Source organism: Solanum stenotomum, unplaced genomic scaffold, assembly GCF_019186545.1.
Source record: "Solanum stenotomum isolate F172 unplaced genomic scaffold, ASM1918654v1 scaffold25311, whole genome shotgun sequence".
In the NCBI taxonomy this organism is placed as follows: Eukaryota; Viridiplantae; Streptophyta; class Magnoliopsida; order Solanales; family Solanaceae; genus Solanum; species Solanum stenotomum.
The window spans coordinates 226935-243536 of NW_026028480.1; the positions used below are offsets into that span (position 1 = coordinate 226935).

Below are 16602 nucleotides of genomic sequence, written 5' to 3' on the forward strand. Positions count from 1 at the left end.
ATATATGTATTTGTATTTGTATATACACTTTTCTCTTGCTTTATACAAACACAAACACATTTTATACCGAAATGTATAAAATGCGCTACAAGAAAAAGAGCATCTAAGGAAGGGAAATCTGGTCCCTAAATGTCCATATCCGGTCCCACTGCGAATTACAATTAAAATAAACTATGGATATAACATTTAATTTAAATTAATAGTTTGATATTTCATATAATTTTTCCTTTAATATATTGCTCCACAATCCACATAATTAATCTATGGAAAAATTCTTTTGGCCAGAATGGTAAAATAACATCTTTCACACTATGTTATTTTAATTTTTTGAACATTTTTACCCTTTTAACTTTAATACATTTTAATTAAAAAATGGAAAAAAGATCAATTTATTTTAAAATAAAAAAGGATATTATAGACTTTTTAAATTTCTGGCCAAATTCTGACCAAATTTTCTGGCCATTTAACATTACTCTTAATCTATTGTGTGGCTCTTTGTCCATTGCCTCATCACCTATAGCATTAGTACTGAATATATATAGAGGCATGGAACTTTAAGTACTTAATTTAGTGAACCACTAATTAGAAAGATCAAAATAATTTTACAGTCCTCTTCTAAAGTGGTGGAAGTCTTAGCCAACTCCCTAAAACCTCAGAGCTTTTCATTACAAATATGGCCATAAAAAGGCCAAGAATCAGAAATGCTTTTGGAATCCATATTTTCTCCTTAGTGAGTGATGGTTTAAGTATGATTTTAGAAAAAAAAAAGGATATTTAATTTATTGGTAATTAATTAACGATATAGCTTGATTGCTGCTAAATATGTGTTTTAACAGGTAAATAATACTCCTTGTAAAAGTCCTTCAAGCCTATAACAACATTGAATGTAATGACAATTAACTAATGCTTTCACACTTATTATTAATAAGCATATTTATTACTGCTACAAATTATTTTTATTATAGTGTGTGAAGAGTTTTCTTCACATAATATATTTTATTTTAATTTTGGTTACATTATTATCCCTATACGGGGTAGTAACTACGACAAGGTTATCGAAACAGGCAAACCTATTAGAAATAGATGATGTAATTAGTCTAGTAGAGTTGTCCTTAGAAAGTTGTACTTTGATAAAGTCTTGTTATAACTTCACATAACATATAATATTACTTTACTATAAATAGAGCCAAGAATGTAGTAGTTTCTTCATTCCTAAATTTTTAATTATCATAAGAAAAACCCATATTCGATAGAAAAAAAAATGGCTATTTCCTCCAACTACTCTTGTCATTTGGGAAATATTGAATCAAATTTCCTCTTCAACACTAATTATTCTAAACTCAAAGTACCACATACAATATATTCATCATATTATACCCCTTAATTGAAGAGAGAAAAAAATATGAGTAAATTAAAAATAAGTGGAGAAATGGTTGATTCTTCAATCACTACTAGTACTACTACTAAACGTCCATTGGTAAATTATCACTCAACTATTTGGGGAGACTTTTTCCTCTCCTACACTCCTCAACTCACGGAATTTTATTTACACAATCATTACTTAATTTTTGGTGTTTTTTTTAATTACATCGGGGTAGAGAATATTGGGTTCGAAAGTGATTAGGGCGTCATGCAGAAGGTTACAATTGCAAATCATATGATTGATAAATTAGACGACAAAAACTTATACTAAAAACATAATATTATTATATGAAAACTAGTATAAAAAAATATATATTAAAATTGTAGAGAGAAAAATTTTCCCATAAACTAAACTCTTAAACGTCTACATTGTGGATGTTATTATATTTTTTTGATATGAGAAAAGGGGTCTTCAATTTATAGGATTCCAAACATTTCCTCTAAGGAAGGAATAACCCAAATATGAAAGAAAATTATACTTTCCTTTCAGGAAAAATAAAATATTTATGATAATGTTTTGTCTTTTCTTTTAGGAAAAAATAAACTTCAAATAAGGTAAGAAAATCAGGGCAAAATCCTAACAGATAAAGGAAAATATGGTAGGGAATTATAAGGTGTATGGGAAATCGAACCCTCATGACCAAACATATGAATTGTTCATGTAGTCAAACAAGGTGAAAGTTCTGGACAAATGGATAGTAATTTAATTGGTTGACTATTTGAGCTTTTTGAACAGCTTTAGAAGTACTTCCGTTTGAACATGATTTAGTTTTTCCCTCCCTTTCTTCGAAAAATATTTTCTTTGGTCGCACATTAAGTATGATTTTTTGGTTAGTTTTTTAAAACGAGTTTTTTCACAAACCAATTCCCTTCCGGTTCACAACATTTGTTTTGAAATACCCGTGTTCAAATACAACTTTTAACTTTCAAACTATTTTTCAACTTCATCTTCAAATACTAATTATTATTTTTCAAATAACGTCAGTTCATGTCCAAACGCTTACCTAAATTGACCTAATAGTGCAATTTTATTGGTAGTGTATCCAATTTTTTTTTTCTTATACGGTTAATCAAATGTTGCATAAATATGCAACAATTATTTTCCCTAATCCCTCTAATTAAATTTATATAATGGAAGTATTATTCTATGCCAGATTTTATGTTCTGAATATTTGATGATCAAATAATAACGCTAAATAATTGGTGCAGGAAATTAGTAGCAAAGAAAAACATGAACATGAAAAGCTGAAAGAAAAAGTAAGGCAAATGTTAGTAGAATCACCTGATAATAGTACACAAAAACTTGTCTTGATTGATACAATCCAACGATTGGGAGTGGCATATCATTTCAAAAATGACATCGAAACATCCATTCAGAACATTTTTAAAGAGTCTAGCAATGATGACGATCTATACGTTGTTGCTCTTCGATTTCGACTAGTGAGACAACAAAGACATTACATTTCTTCTGGTAACTAATTTATTCCTATACTGATGCGTGACTCTTTAATTAATTATTACTAATTTAATTTCTTTGATATAATTATCTTATGATGTTAAATCAGATGTTTTCAAAAAATTCACCAATCATGACGGAACATTCAANTAGTTGAATCACCTAATAATAGTACACAAAAACTTGTCTTGATTGACACAATCCAACGATTGGGAGTGGAATATCATTTCAAAAATGACATCGAAACATCCATTCAGAACATTTTTGAAAAGTCCCAACAGAATAAAAATGATGACGATCTATACGTTGTTGCTCTTCGATTTCGACTAGTGAGACAACAAAGACATTACATGTCTTCTGGTAACTAATTTATTCCTATACTGCGTGGCTCTTTAATTAATTATTACTAATTTGACTTCTTTGATATAATTATATTATGATGTTAAATTAGATGTTTTCAAAAAATTCACCAATCATGACGGAACATTCAAGGAAACTCTTACTAAAGATGTTCAAGGATTATTAAGTCTATATGAAGCAGCACATCTAAGAGTACACGGAGAGGAAATTCTTGAAGAAGCTCTAACTTTTACCGTCACTCATCTAGAGTCCATGGCCCCTAAATTGGGCAACTTAGTCAAGGCCCAAGTTAGTGAAGCCTTAAACCAACCCATTCATACAAATCTACCAAGATTGTTAGCAAGGAAAAACATATATATGTATGAGAACGTTGAATCGCGTAACGATTTGCTTTTGAAATTTGCGAAATTGGATTTCAACATTTTGCAAAAGGTGTACCAAAGAGAGCTTAGCGAACTTACAAGGTAAATATTAGTACTCTTACCATCTCCAATCTCATAATTATGGTTCTAACGTAACTAATCCCTAATTAATATATATTCGATATTTTATACTATAGATGGTGGAAAAATATAGATGTTGCAAATAAATTTTCATATGCAAGAGATAGATTAGTGGAGTGTTACTTTGGAGCAGTTGGATTGCATTTTGAGCCTCAACAGAGTCGTGCAAGAATAATGACAGGAAAAATAATCGCCATCATTAACATTGTTGATGACACTTTTGATGCTTATGCAACATTTGATGAACTTGTGCTTTTCACAAATGCAATAGAGAGGTAAAGTATAACAATGTTATTCCATCCGTTACATTTTATGTGATAGTAATTTGACCACCTATGAGAATCAAGCTACTTATTTTTCGTATAATTTCATGCAGATGTGAAATTAGTGCCATGGAATCGGTGCCACCTAATTTGAGACGTATTTATAAAGTCTTAATAGAGTTTCTTAATGAAATAGAAGATGAATTGAAAAAAGAAGGTAAAGCAGATCGGGTCTACTATGCAAAAGTTGAGGTAAATAAGATTGATTAATTAATAACTCATCCTTATTAATTAATCTCTCTAAAATAATTACTCTCACTCTGTTCATTTTTATTTGTCCAGTATTTTAAAAATAAATTTTCACTTATTTGTCAATGTGAACATATAAAGAAAATAGAATTACTATGAAAAAATAATTTAATGAATTTGGTACGATAAAACAAAAGTCATGTGATAGTTAGTGAAATCACAATCCAAAAGTAGATAAAGTATGCTCATTATCTAATTTTACTTTTTCTATTATTCATTATAGATGAAAAAATGGATCAAATCATATTTCAAGGAAGCACAATGGTTGAATGCTTGCTATTTTCCAAAATGTGAGGAGTATATGGAAAATGCAATTACAAGCATTGCCATCAAATTGATTGCAACAATTTCCTTGGTATGTTTGGAGGAATTTATTATAACCAAAGAAACTTTGGAATGGGTAACAAGTGATTCTTCGATTCTTCGAGCTTCATCAGTATTAAGTCGATTAAAGGACGACATTATTGGACATCATGTAAGTACTATGCCAAATCCACATTTTACTCAATATAATAAATGAATTTGATAAAAAAAAGAATTAAATATTTTATCGTAATGAACATATAAAAATCTATTCGATGCAGTTTGAACAACAAAGAACACATATACCATCATTCTTTGAATGTTATATGAAAGAACATGGAGTTTCAAAGCAAGAGACATATATCAAGGTTCAGAAGATAATGAGTAATGCATGGAAAGATATAAACACGGAATTGTTCTGTCCTTCTCAAGTACCAATGTTTGCTTTAGAACAAGCAATAAATCCGACACGTTTGACACTTTCTTTCGAAAAGAATGATTTTATAAGTACTAATTGCGGATTTATGGACAGACTCATCGCATTGCTTGTTGATCCAATCAAAATATGAGGTATAAATGGAGCAAAATATGGTTTAAAAAAATGGTGTGCAAATTTCTAGTAATGTTTGAGAATTAATTATTTTATCAAGGAATGAGAGTTTGTAGCTAGCTAGATTGTCTTCACAATAATTTACATTATTAGTGTATATTGATACTTGATAATAATAGTAAACGACTAGTTGAAGGCTTGAAGCATGTAATATGAAGTTACAAATTTAAATAATTATATGAAAAATGAGAATTCCACTCATTAGTAAAACACCAAGGGAAAATATTATCATACCATATAGCATAATTAACAAACATTACATGATGGCTTTTATTTCATAATAATAATTCTTACAATAAGCTCCAAAAAGCAGCAAGATCAATAGCGAATTAAAATATCTTAGTGGTTAACGAAAAAAATATCAACTAAAGATATGTTAATAATAATAGAGACTCGAATGGAGAATGGGTACCGGGTGGCAGATGCTCTAGCAAGGGAGCGGTCCAAGATGAAGCAAGCTAGTTCCTTTTTGTACCTCGAAGTTCCACCAGTGTTTATCTCGAATAAACTAGAAGCAAACAAAGGAGGAACTCATTTTGTTACGATATGAAAGTCACCAAATACTTCCGACTTATGTAATAGTTATAAACTCAATGTAACTCCCCCGCCCTGGACGATACTAGCAGGAGTCTAGCACTGTCTTTCCCATGTATTGATGCATATTATTTATTAATAGAAGTATCTTATTAACAAAAATAATAATAATAATAATAATAGACTTGTGACTATATATAGAATTAGATGAGTGACCTAGTCTTCAATTTTAGCAACTGATCTTAAAGAAAGAAAAATCAACTAGAGTTTGGTTAATAATAATATAATAGATTCGTGACCAGAAAATTAATGAAGTGATCTAGTCGTCAATGTTAATATTGGAGTACAAGAGCAGATTAGGAAATTGAAGAAAAAAAGAGCATCCTATATATAGGTGCTTAATCTAAAACAATATATTTAATTAGCTGCTAACTTAATTAAATAATAACCTATTTGGTTCTCTGATCATATATTAGTGGGTGTACGACTATTAATGTCAATTTATAAAGATGTGAAGATTCATAAATAGTGACTACTATATTATATACGTAAGTACTAAACATGGCTTTAATTCATACTTGTTAGTCGTTACTAATTATAGCAAGCATAAGTGAATATAGAGGCATGAAACTTTAAGTACTTAATTTAGTGGACCGCTAATTAAAAAGATTTAAATAATTTTACTAGATACAGTAAAACCTTGCTAAATTAATTCTCGGTTAATTAATAATCTTTATTCTAAGATAATAATTTCCTCCGATCCCGACTTGGGCCAATGAAAAAAAATCATTCATTTCGATATATAATAAGATAATATATTTTCAGAAGACCCCTATATAAATATATGGTCCTATTAATATTATAAATTAATAATTCTTTAAAAGTACAAATATATCTAAGAAAATTTAGTAAAATATGATTCTATTATGTTATGTTTTTTTGTTAAAATTTAAATCTAGTTGTAGCTCATTTCCAACTTTTCTTATTGCATCTGGAAGTTTCGGTGTTATCTTTTCTAATTGCATCATAAAATCGTGAAGAGTTCTAGATGCAAGTGTCTCCTTAATTACCCGTAACTGGTTCCAAATGTATCGTATCATCTTCAACTTTATCATCAACATTGTGTTTCTAATGATATCCACAATTCGTTCTAAGCTCTGGACCTCTAAACATGTATCATTTTCACCCTCCAATAGGTTATTAACATCCATTATATTGTGGTAACCAAGATCATTAATCATGACCTCAAGTTCACGAATGACATTTTCACTAATGGATTCTTTCAAATTCTTTGAGATTTCATCCATAAACAATTTTTTTCGAAACACTCTTTAAATTCATAAATATTAATTTATCAATTAAATAATACCTCTATAAAATAATAATACTTCATGGTCCCGCCTGTATTAATTTAGAGAGGTTTTACTGTATTCATTTATTTCAAAAAAAGAGAATATAAGGAGAAATAATCTTACAATAGCCAATTCCATAACTAAAAAATAATAGGAAAAATTACAGAAATCCCACCTTTTAGTTTACTTATTACCATTATCCCCTATAAGTTTTATAAATCTCCAAAATTCCTCATTTTCGCACATCAGATTAGTGTCTCAGCGTTTAAATCTCCAAAATTCCTCATTTTCGCACATCAGATTAGTGTCTCAGCGTTTATATTATTGTATCTCACACATCAGATTAATGTATCATCGCTTATATTATTGTATCTCGCGCATCCGATTAATGTATCAACGCTTATATTATTGTATCTCGCGTATCAGATTAATGTATCAGCGCTTATATTATTGTATCCGTTTGAGGGATTTCTGTAATTATAAACTTTTGAGGGATAAATTGTAATTTTACCTTAAAAATATGTGATTTCTCTAATTTGTAATATGGCCAAAAAAAGGCCCAGAATCATAAATGCTTTGGAACCCATTTTTCCGCCTGAGTGATAGTTTAGGTATCGATTTCACTAGTTTAATAATTTAAGTATGAAGTTTTTTAAAATAAAATAATTTAGATATGTTTTTAGCACTTCAACCAAAAATATATAATTGACTAATGTAAAAAATTAATTAAAAAAAGACTTTATTTTAATGAAATAATATTAATATAAAATATGAATATTATAAAAAAAATTGACTGTATATTGACATTAAATTTTCAATGTGTCACTAACACCAAACCAAATAATTCCACATATACCGTGTATTATACAAACCAAGAAGACCCAATGAATTCTTTAATTCTTATCCAATAACTCGTAGATCAGGTTCTTCATTTTCTTTGGAGTTAGGTATAGATATCCACTACAATAAAAATAATTTTTAGCGGTAATATATGTATTAATAAATAGTGTTAAAATTTTTATTGATATTAATTAATTGTTATTAAATCGAATATCGTTATATAGTTTAGGAACATTTATAAAGAATGCTAATTATCGTTAAAATACATATTTAGTAGCACGCTAATTAAATACCAGTAAAGATATTTTTGGTGCAGTGATCACACCTTTACTATAAATACTTCACCATACGTAAACAGTAGATCTCACACAGCTTAATTAATTAATTGTATAAAAAGAGAGGAAAAAAACAATGATTGTTTCTACAATCTCTTGTCATTTGAGAAATGTTCAACCAACATTTTGGGGAAATAATTTTCTGTCCTATAATTCTAATTCTAAAGTAATCAAAATACCACATAAATATTCACATGTCCCTTTAGGGAAAAAAGGAAGAGAGAAAAATATGAGTAAATTAAAAATGAGTGTAGCAATGGTTGATTCTTCCAGCGGCAATATTAAACGTCCATTGGCAAATTTTCACTCAACTGTTTGGGGAAATTATTTCGTCTCTTACACTCCTCAACTCAAGGTATGACATACAATATACTCATTATATTCATGTTTTTTATTTTTCGAGTTTCATACTTGTACTTTTCGTTGTGCGAGTTTTCTACTTGAACTATCATCAAAAATTTATCGAAACACACATCAACTATCAGTTGTTCTCTTTTCATACCTAAACGATAGTTATATTTCATGTAGAAAAAAAGGAACAATTGATAATTGAACTTGAGGTATATTTTGATAAATAGTTAATGTAGTTCAGGTAGAAAATGTGAACACTTGATAGTTTAGGTAGAAAACTCGCAAAAATATGATATTTCATGTGTTGTTTTTTGACCATTAACTCTATTTGATAAGTATACAAAGTATATTATCTCAAAAATATTTGTATATAATTCAGACAAACACTATATAGATCATGTTTCTCTCACCCCTTTATTCATTTTACTCATCTTTAAGAAACTTATTTTTGTACAGATTTTTTTTAAAGCATTTCGACCAATCACACATGACACCTTCATTTTAGTGTTGTTTTTGTTTTGTATTAAGTAAGGCTTAATTCTTGGTGCAGAAAATTAGTACCCAAGAAAAAATTGAATTTGAAGAACTGAAAGAAGAAGTCAAGAAAATGTTAGTTGAAACACCAGATAATACTACACAAAAACTTGTCTTGATTGATACAATCCAACGACTAGGAGTGGCATGTCATTTCAAAAATGAAATTAAAACATCCATTCAAAATATTTTTGATGAATCCAAACAAAGTAAAAATGAAGATGATAACGATCTTTACGTCGTTGCTCTTCGCTTTCGACTAGTGAGACAACAAAGACATTACATGTCTTCTGGTAAGTTTATTTCTTCTCTTCTATCCTAAAAGAGCTCACCTTAATTATATTCCAACATTGTATATGATTCTTTAATTAATTCTCTTATGATGTTCAATATAATTAATCAGATGTGTTTAAGAAATTCACTAACCATGACGAAAAGGTCAAGGAAAATCTTATTAAAGATGTTCATAGATTATTAAGTTTATATGAAGCAACACATCTACAAATACACGAGGAAGAGATTCTTGAAGAAGCTCTAATTTTTACCACCACTCATCTAGAGTCCATGGTCCCAAAATTGAGCAACTTACTCAAGGCCCGTGTACTTTGAACTTCAACATAGTCGTGCAAGAAAAATGATGACAAAATTATTCACGACATACGTCATTATTGATGACACATATGATGCTTATGCAACCTATGATGAACTTGTGGCTTTCACAAATGCAATCGATAGGTAAACTATACACTAATGATTTTCTCACGCGTTCAAATGAGTAGGAAAATAAAATGTGTCAAGTACATGTTACTATTATGAGATGATTTGTATAAATAAGAAATTTTAGCTTGTAACTTCGATCCAAACTCTTAACATGCAGATGTGATGACATAAGTGCCATTAATTTAGTATCACCCAATTTGAGACCTGTTTATTGAACTCTTCTAGACCGTTATGATGAAATAGAAGAAGAATTGACCAAAGAAGGTAAATTGGAATGTCTCTACTATGCAAAACAAGAGGTAAGCTCCCTTAGCTTTATTTCTTTTAAATCAAACATTAACATTGCCATTTATTATTATGCCTTCAATACGCGCGCTCCTTACACGAGAAATTGGTTCTTGTTTAATGTGCCAAGTATGTAAAGATTTTGTCTCAACTATGATGCCATGAGAATTATATCGTGTGACTATGTCGTTCAAAAGTTCAATTTTTTTTAAAAAAAAGAGAATACGTTTTTATTTACTTGATTATGTCTTTAATATTATCTGATTCTAAGTTTTCTTTTAACTCATTTATTAGATGAAGAAAGTAGCTAGAGCATATCTCAAGGAAGCACTATGGTTAAATGATGTCTATATTCCAAAATGTGAGGAGTACATGAAAATTGCAATTGTAAGTACTACTGTTATGATGGCTGCAACAACTTTCTTGTGTGTTATGGAGGAAAATATTACCAAAGAGACATTTGAATGGGTGATAAATGAGCCTTTGATTCTTCGAGCTTCATCAGTAATCGGCAGATTAAAGGGCGATATTAATACAAATGATGTAAGTGTAGAACACCAATTCTAAACAAATAGCTATGTGTCTCGATGAAAATTGCTAAAATTTATAATAAACAATTAGGTGGACCACTATAGACAGGTTTTTTTTCTGTTCCTTTTTATTTATATTTTCTGAATAGGATCATGTTAGCCCACATGGACGGTCGTAATCCAACTCCAACATATTGAAATCTATTATTATGCATGCAGTTCGAACAACAAAGAAGCCATGTAGCTTCATTCATTGAATGCTACATGAAAGAACACGGAGTTTCAAATTAAAGCAAGAGGCATATGTTGAGGCTCAAAAGAAACTCGCTAATGCATGGAAAGACATGAACGAGGAATTCCTCAGCCCTTCTGAAGTACCAATATTTGTCCTCGAACAAGTTATAAATTTTGCACGCTTGGCATATATTTTCAAAGAGGGCGATTTTATAAATACCCGAAGCGAATTTAAGGATATGATTACCTTGTTGTTTATTGAACCTGTCAATGTTATGTTCGAGGATAAATGTTAAGTAAACAATGGTTCGGTATTGAGTACATATATAAAAATAATTGGATATACCTCTATTTTTAATTATATATGGGTGAATAATGTTAATGCTGTTTGTTTTAATTCTTTTATGATTTCAATAATTTTAATTACGTTAGCATACGATTTTTGGGAACAAAGAGAGTTTGCTTTTGATAAAGATTTGGACTCATAAGGTGTTCTAAGTAATATTGAAACAAACATTTAAGTTTGGCCTTAGTTAGATAACAAATAAACACTTCAATTTGAGAATGTACGTTTAAATACCTCAATTTGGTAAATTCAGACATATACTGATTTTTCCAAAAAAAATAAATTAAAATCACATACTTTGACCAATTAATACCAAGTATTGTAAGCCAGAATATTATTATTATTATTATTATTATTATTATTATTATTATTATTATTTTTAAAAAGAGCTACAATAATCAATAATTCAAAAACATTTGAAAATCATGATCAGAATAAACACCTTTTAACTTTCTAAATAATATAATAATGACATATAAAATGGAAAATAAGTGAGGTGTATCGATCAATTACATGCTTTACAAGGATGGAAAAATTAGGATAATTTCACGGATAATTACTCAAATTTTATTTTATTGAACCAAAATCAATAAATTATTTCTTTATAAATGAAAAAGTCACTACACTATTTTTGAAATTATAAACGCCCTCAACTTTGCCTAATCTAAAATTTGAGCACACCTCGACACTCGATGGGAGTAATATATATGGTCAAAAAAAAAAAAATTTAAGGATGGATTGACGATGTAAATCTACATAATTTTTTAACGTGTATTATATGTATATTTCTTATTAATTAGTATTGATATTAAAAAAATAATAAATAGAAAAATACAAGCAAACAATTTACATTATTAGTGTATGTATCAGATACTTATAATAATAGTTGAAGCAAGTAATATGAAGTTATAAATATTAATAATTATATGAAATATGAGAATTCCACTCATAAGTAAAACACCAAAGGGAAATATTAGCATAATTAATAAACATTACATGATGGCTTTTATTTCATGATAATAATTCTTACAATAAGCTCCAAATAGCAGCAAGAATATTACTACTACATCTTGCCACTAATTAGTACAAGGTGATTATATATATTATTACTGATCATTCACCTTTGTATCTAGGAGCAACACTTCCGGCCGCCACCACCACGTCCACCGTGGCCGCCGCCACCACCACGTCCACCACCGCCTGAGTATCTACCACCACCATGGCCTCCGCCACCGCCACCACCACCACCACGGCCGCCACCACCTGGGTATCCACCACCACCACGGCCGCCACCACCTGGGTATCCGCCACCACCTGGGTATCCACCACCACCACCACCGCCAGGGTATCCGCCACCACTACNCGGCCACCGCCAGGGTATCCACCGCCACCACCACGACGGCTACCGCCAGGGTATCCACCACCACCACGGCCACCTCCAGGGTATCCACCGCCACCACCGGGGTACCCGCCATATTCGGCTTCATGTACTTCATTTTTGTTACTTGATTTCTTGGCTGCATCAATTACGTAAACAAGAATGTTATTCTTAACTTTTTCTTCTTTTTTTTTCAAAAAAAAATTATTTTCGATTTTGTCTTATTTTTCTTTTTAGTCGGAAAAAAAAAGACACTTTCCTTCTTTGGCAACTCCTTATTTTAGTTTTTTCACGTGGTAAATACCAGAAGATTCATAAATTCTCCTTACTTTTTTTTAAATCTATATATGTCAAAATCAAACAAATAAATTAAAACGGAGGGAACATTTTTGTTTAATACCAACTCTGCATTATAAAATTCTGTAATCCATAACTTATATGGAGATTTCTCGTCAAAGTTCAGAAGGTTAAAATATACTATATAGACTAAGCCCGTTTGGCCATAGATTTCCCAAGTAAAACTTGGGAAAAAATTTGGCAAATATTGTTTGTCCATACACTTTCTCATTATTTGGCAAATTTTTTTGGCAAATAACCCAAATTCCCAAATANAGAAGGTTCATTATCCATTTTGGACACATTATAAGATCACCAAAATCTTTTTGTTAGCAAAGTAGTCGACGGTTCTTGTGGGGAAATGGTATATTAAATGTTGATGTGTTATTGGATTTATATCATACAAAAATGAATATAATATATTGCATTGAAATAAACATAGTCATGTGACTCTTTTGTGTTTCTTCATTGTCAAAATTTTCTAAAAATATTTTATTAAAAAAAAGTAAGTGACTTATATTCTCTAAAAATGGTATAATTATGGAAAAAATAAATTTTACATTAGTACTGTTATTCTAAGTTGATTGTCTCTCTCTAGTTCACCCTCGTCACTACGTCCCTATCCTACCATGCACCACACCTCCTCTCGAAACCCATGCTCCGACCGGCTCTCAACAACCCCCCCCCCCCATCCCCTCGCCTTCATCCACCCCTCTTCCAACCTCTGAGTGTTTGTCTGATTATATTACAAATATTCTTGAAACAATATTTTTTTTATCGTACCAAACATATTTTTAATATAAAATTATGTATATATATATATGAAAAGATAACAGGCTCTAATAGCCACATACATACAGTTTTACTAATGCCGACGAATAAATGCTTGTGGAAAATGACAAACAGTCACTTACCAATTGTGTTGACAAAACGTCTTGTTTGTTAGTTCTGCTTATCACAAAAAAATGTATTAATTAATTATACTCACCAACCAACCAACCACTAAACTCGAAAATTATTATTGAGTCGGATTTATTCATAAGAGTACTACTGTTAATTAGCTCGTTAGCATATATTAACTAGCGTCCTCTTATTTATGTTTATGGTATACATATAAAAATAAATATACACATAATATGAGTGTATGAAGAAATCAAAGGATTAATTTGTTGTGTGATAATTTCTATGATCGATAATACGAACTATGGTCATAGTGGATTCAATTCCGCGATAAAATAATTTCATAAATCTCCTAAATTAATGTTGATATGGAATTATGACGCATTAAAAAACATTATTATAAGAGTTTGAACCCGGTCCATGTTAAATTATGTGGTATATTATTAGGAAAAATTGTATGAAATAGTAAATTATTAATTCAATTAAATGTTATAACCATAGTTTATTTTAATTGTAATTCGCAGCAAACATCCTCTTTTGTTGCCATATGATTCGATATACAATTAGTCATTTTCAATACACAATTTGTCATTTCATATATTTTGGTATAAAATGCATTTTTGTTTGTATAAAGTGAGAGAAAACTATATATACAAATACAAATACATAAATTTTTGTCCTATACATTTATAATTATACAAATACATATCTTATTATACAAATTACAATGTATAAATGAATTTATACAAAACTGAACAATTTATACAAAATTGAATGTTTGTAGCGAATTATACAAATCAAAAGCTCCATAGTAAACATAAAATTTGTTATGAAGCGCAATTATGTAAACTATAGCTATAACATACAAATATGATTTTTATATTTGTTATATATGAAAGTTGGTTTTATTATTATTCTAAGTTTAGCATTATTATTATTATTATATTATACCATTGGTAATAATATGAAGATTTTCACGCCTTACTGAGAATTAATGTTATGTGGGATTACTTACTTTAATAAATGGTGGCATTAATTTTGTCGTTCTTTGGTTTATTTATAAGGATATATAGATTATAGTCAAAATTGGATTTACCAATTCCTTTAGTCTAGGTGTTCATGATATTGAAAATTTCGATTCTCGATTTTCAAAAATACTATACTATCATATCAAATTAACTAATTTGGTGTAATCATAGTTTTAAGTTTGATTTCGATAAAATTCGTCATAGTAAGTTGGTATGATACATAGAGTAAAAGCTTACGACTTCAATTTTCAAAAAAATGTCGCAATTATATATCATGTTAATGTCTCAATTGACTTCTCTTTTTTCATAAATTTTCGATTAATACCATAATTTCGACTTATCACTCTTCAAATTGAACGACATAATATCTGATTAAATAATTGAGAAAGAAACACCAAATTAGGGAAAATATTGTCTCACAGCATAGCATAATTAACAAACGTTACATACATGATGACTTTTTATTTCATAATTCTTACAAAAAGTTGTAGAAATTAAATTAAAGTAGGAAGAGTTTTAATCACTAGTATTACATCTTTGCCATTACAAATATTTATTGCTCCCCATAATTAACAGCAACTATAGCACTCATAGTTATTGCCGTTGCAACAACCATTGCGGCAATATCCTACACCACCACCGCCGCCACGTCCGCCGCCAGGGTATCCACCGCCACCACGTCCACCGCCGGGGTATCCACCGCCACCACGTCCGCCGCCAGGATATCCACCACGTCCGCGACCACCGCCAGGGTATCCCCTGCGGCCGCCACCGGGATATCCGCCTCTACCACGACCGCCGCCAGGGTAGCCACCACCACCGCGGCCACCACCAGGGTAGCCGCCACCACCAGGGTATCCACCACCACCACCGGGGTATCCACCACCACCGCCAGGGTATCCACCGCCACCGCCGGGGTATCCGCCACCAAATTGGTCTTCATGTACTACATTCTTGTTATTGGATTTTTTTGCTGTATCAATTGTGTAAACAAGAATGTTATGCCATTAACCTATTTTAAAAATTTGTGATCTCGAATATGTCATGACATTTTTATGATTATAAAAACATACGTTCTTACGGGTAAAACATATACGTACCTTAAATAATATTATAATAAGTACATTTATGTTTCAAAGAAAATATTTTCTAATAAATTATTTTTCAGCGAAAACATTTTCCTTCGTACCAAACACAACCATAAAAGGAACAAATAATGAGAGGATTCTTACACTTCTCTTCTGAAGTCTCAGTAAACTCTTTAGCTACAACCTCAGAGCTTATCACTACATAAATGGCCAAAAAAAGGCCAAGGAACATAAATGTCTTAGAGCCCATTTTACCCACTAAACTTAACTATGATACTTGAAATTATAGGATGATGAAGCTTATGTATAGTTGGTCTCTCTATATAGTAAGATTTAAATGCATTACAAATGGTAGGGGAAGGACATTATTTGAAGGTGTGAGAGGTGCATTTGTGGGATGTGCTTTTGGCAGGTGAAGACTTCACAATTATTGGGCTCATTAATATAACGGAGTTTAAGTTATATCTATCGTCAGTTTAAAAAAAAATTTATATAATCACATCATTTTTGTTGTTGCCGTGTTTATTCACTTTGAAATAACTTTAGATAAAATATGAATGAAATTCAGATATTTTAATCTAAAAT

General features: G+C 30.3%; 1 protein-coding gene and 1 pseudogene across 3 annotated transcripts in view; one reads left to right on the plus strand and one right to left on the minus strand.

Annotated features, from left to right (window-relative positions):
- The first annotated feature begins 1383 nt into the window (after window positions 1–1383).
- LOC125851411 (sesquiterpene synthase 14b-like) lies at window positions 1384–11250 on the plus strand (annotated as a pseudogene).
- A 4078-nt stretch (window positions 11251–15328) lies between these two features.
- The window catches only part of LOC125851362 (uncharacterized), a 5486-nt gene continuing 4212 nt past the window's right edge, over window positions 15329–16602 (minus strand). Inside the window, exons 2-3 of one of the 3 annotated variants that reach the window (XM_049531152.1) lie at window positions 16162–16201; window positions 15329–15902 (exon numbers count right to left, since the gene is read on the minus strand). In XM_049531152.1, the coding sequence (XP_049387109.1) occupies window positions 15499–15902; window positions 16162–16201 (444 nt within the window). In that variant the 3' untranslated portion in view covers window positions 15329–15498. The remainder of the gene's footprint in view (window positions 15903–16161; window positions 16202–16602) is intronic. The other 2 variants (XM_049531153.1, XM_049531151.1) reach the window with 2 other exon arrangements.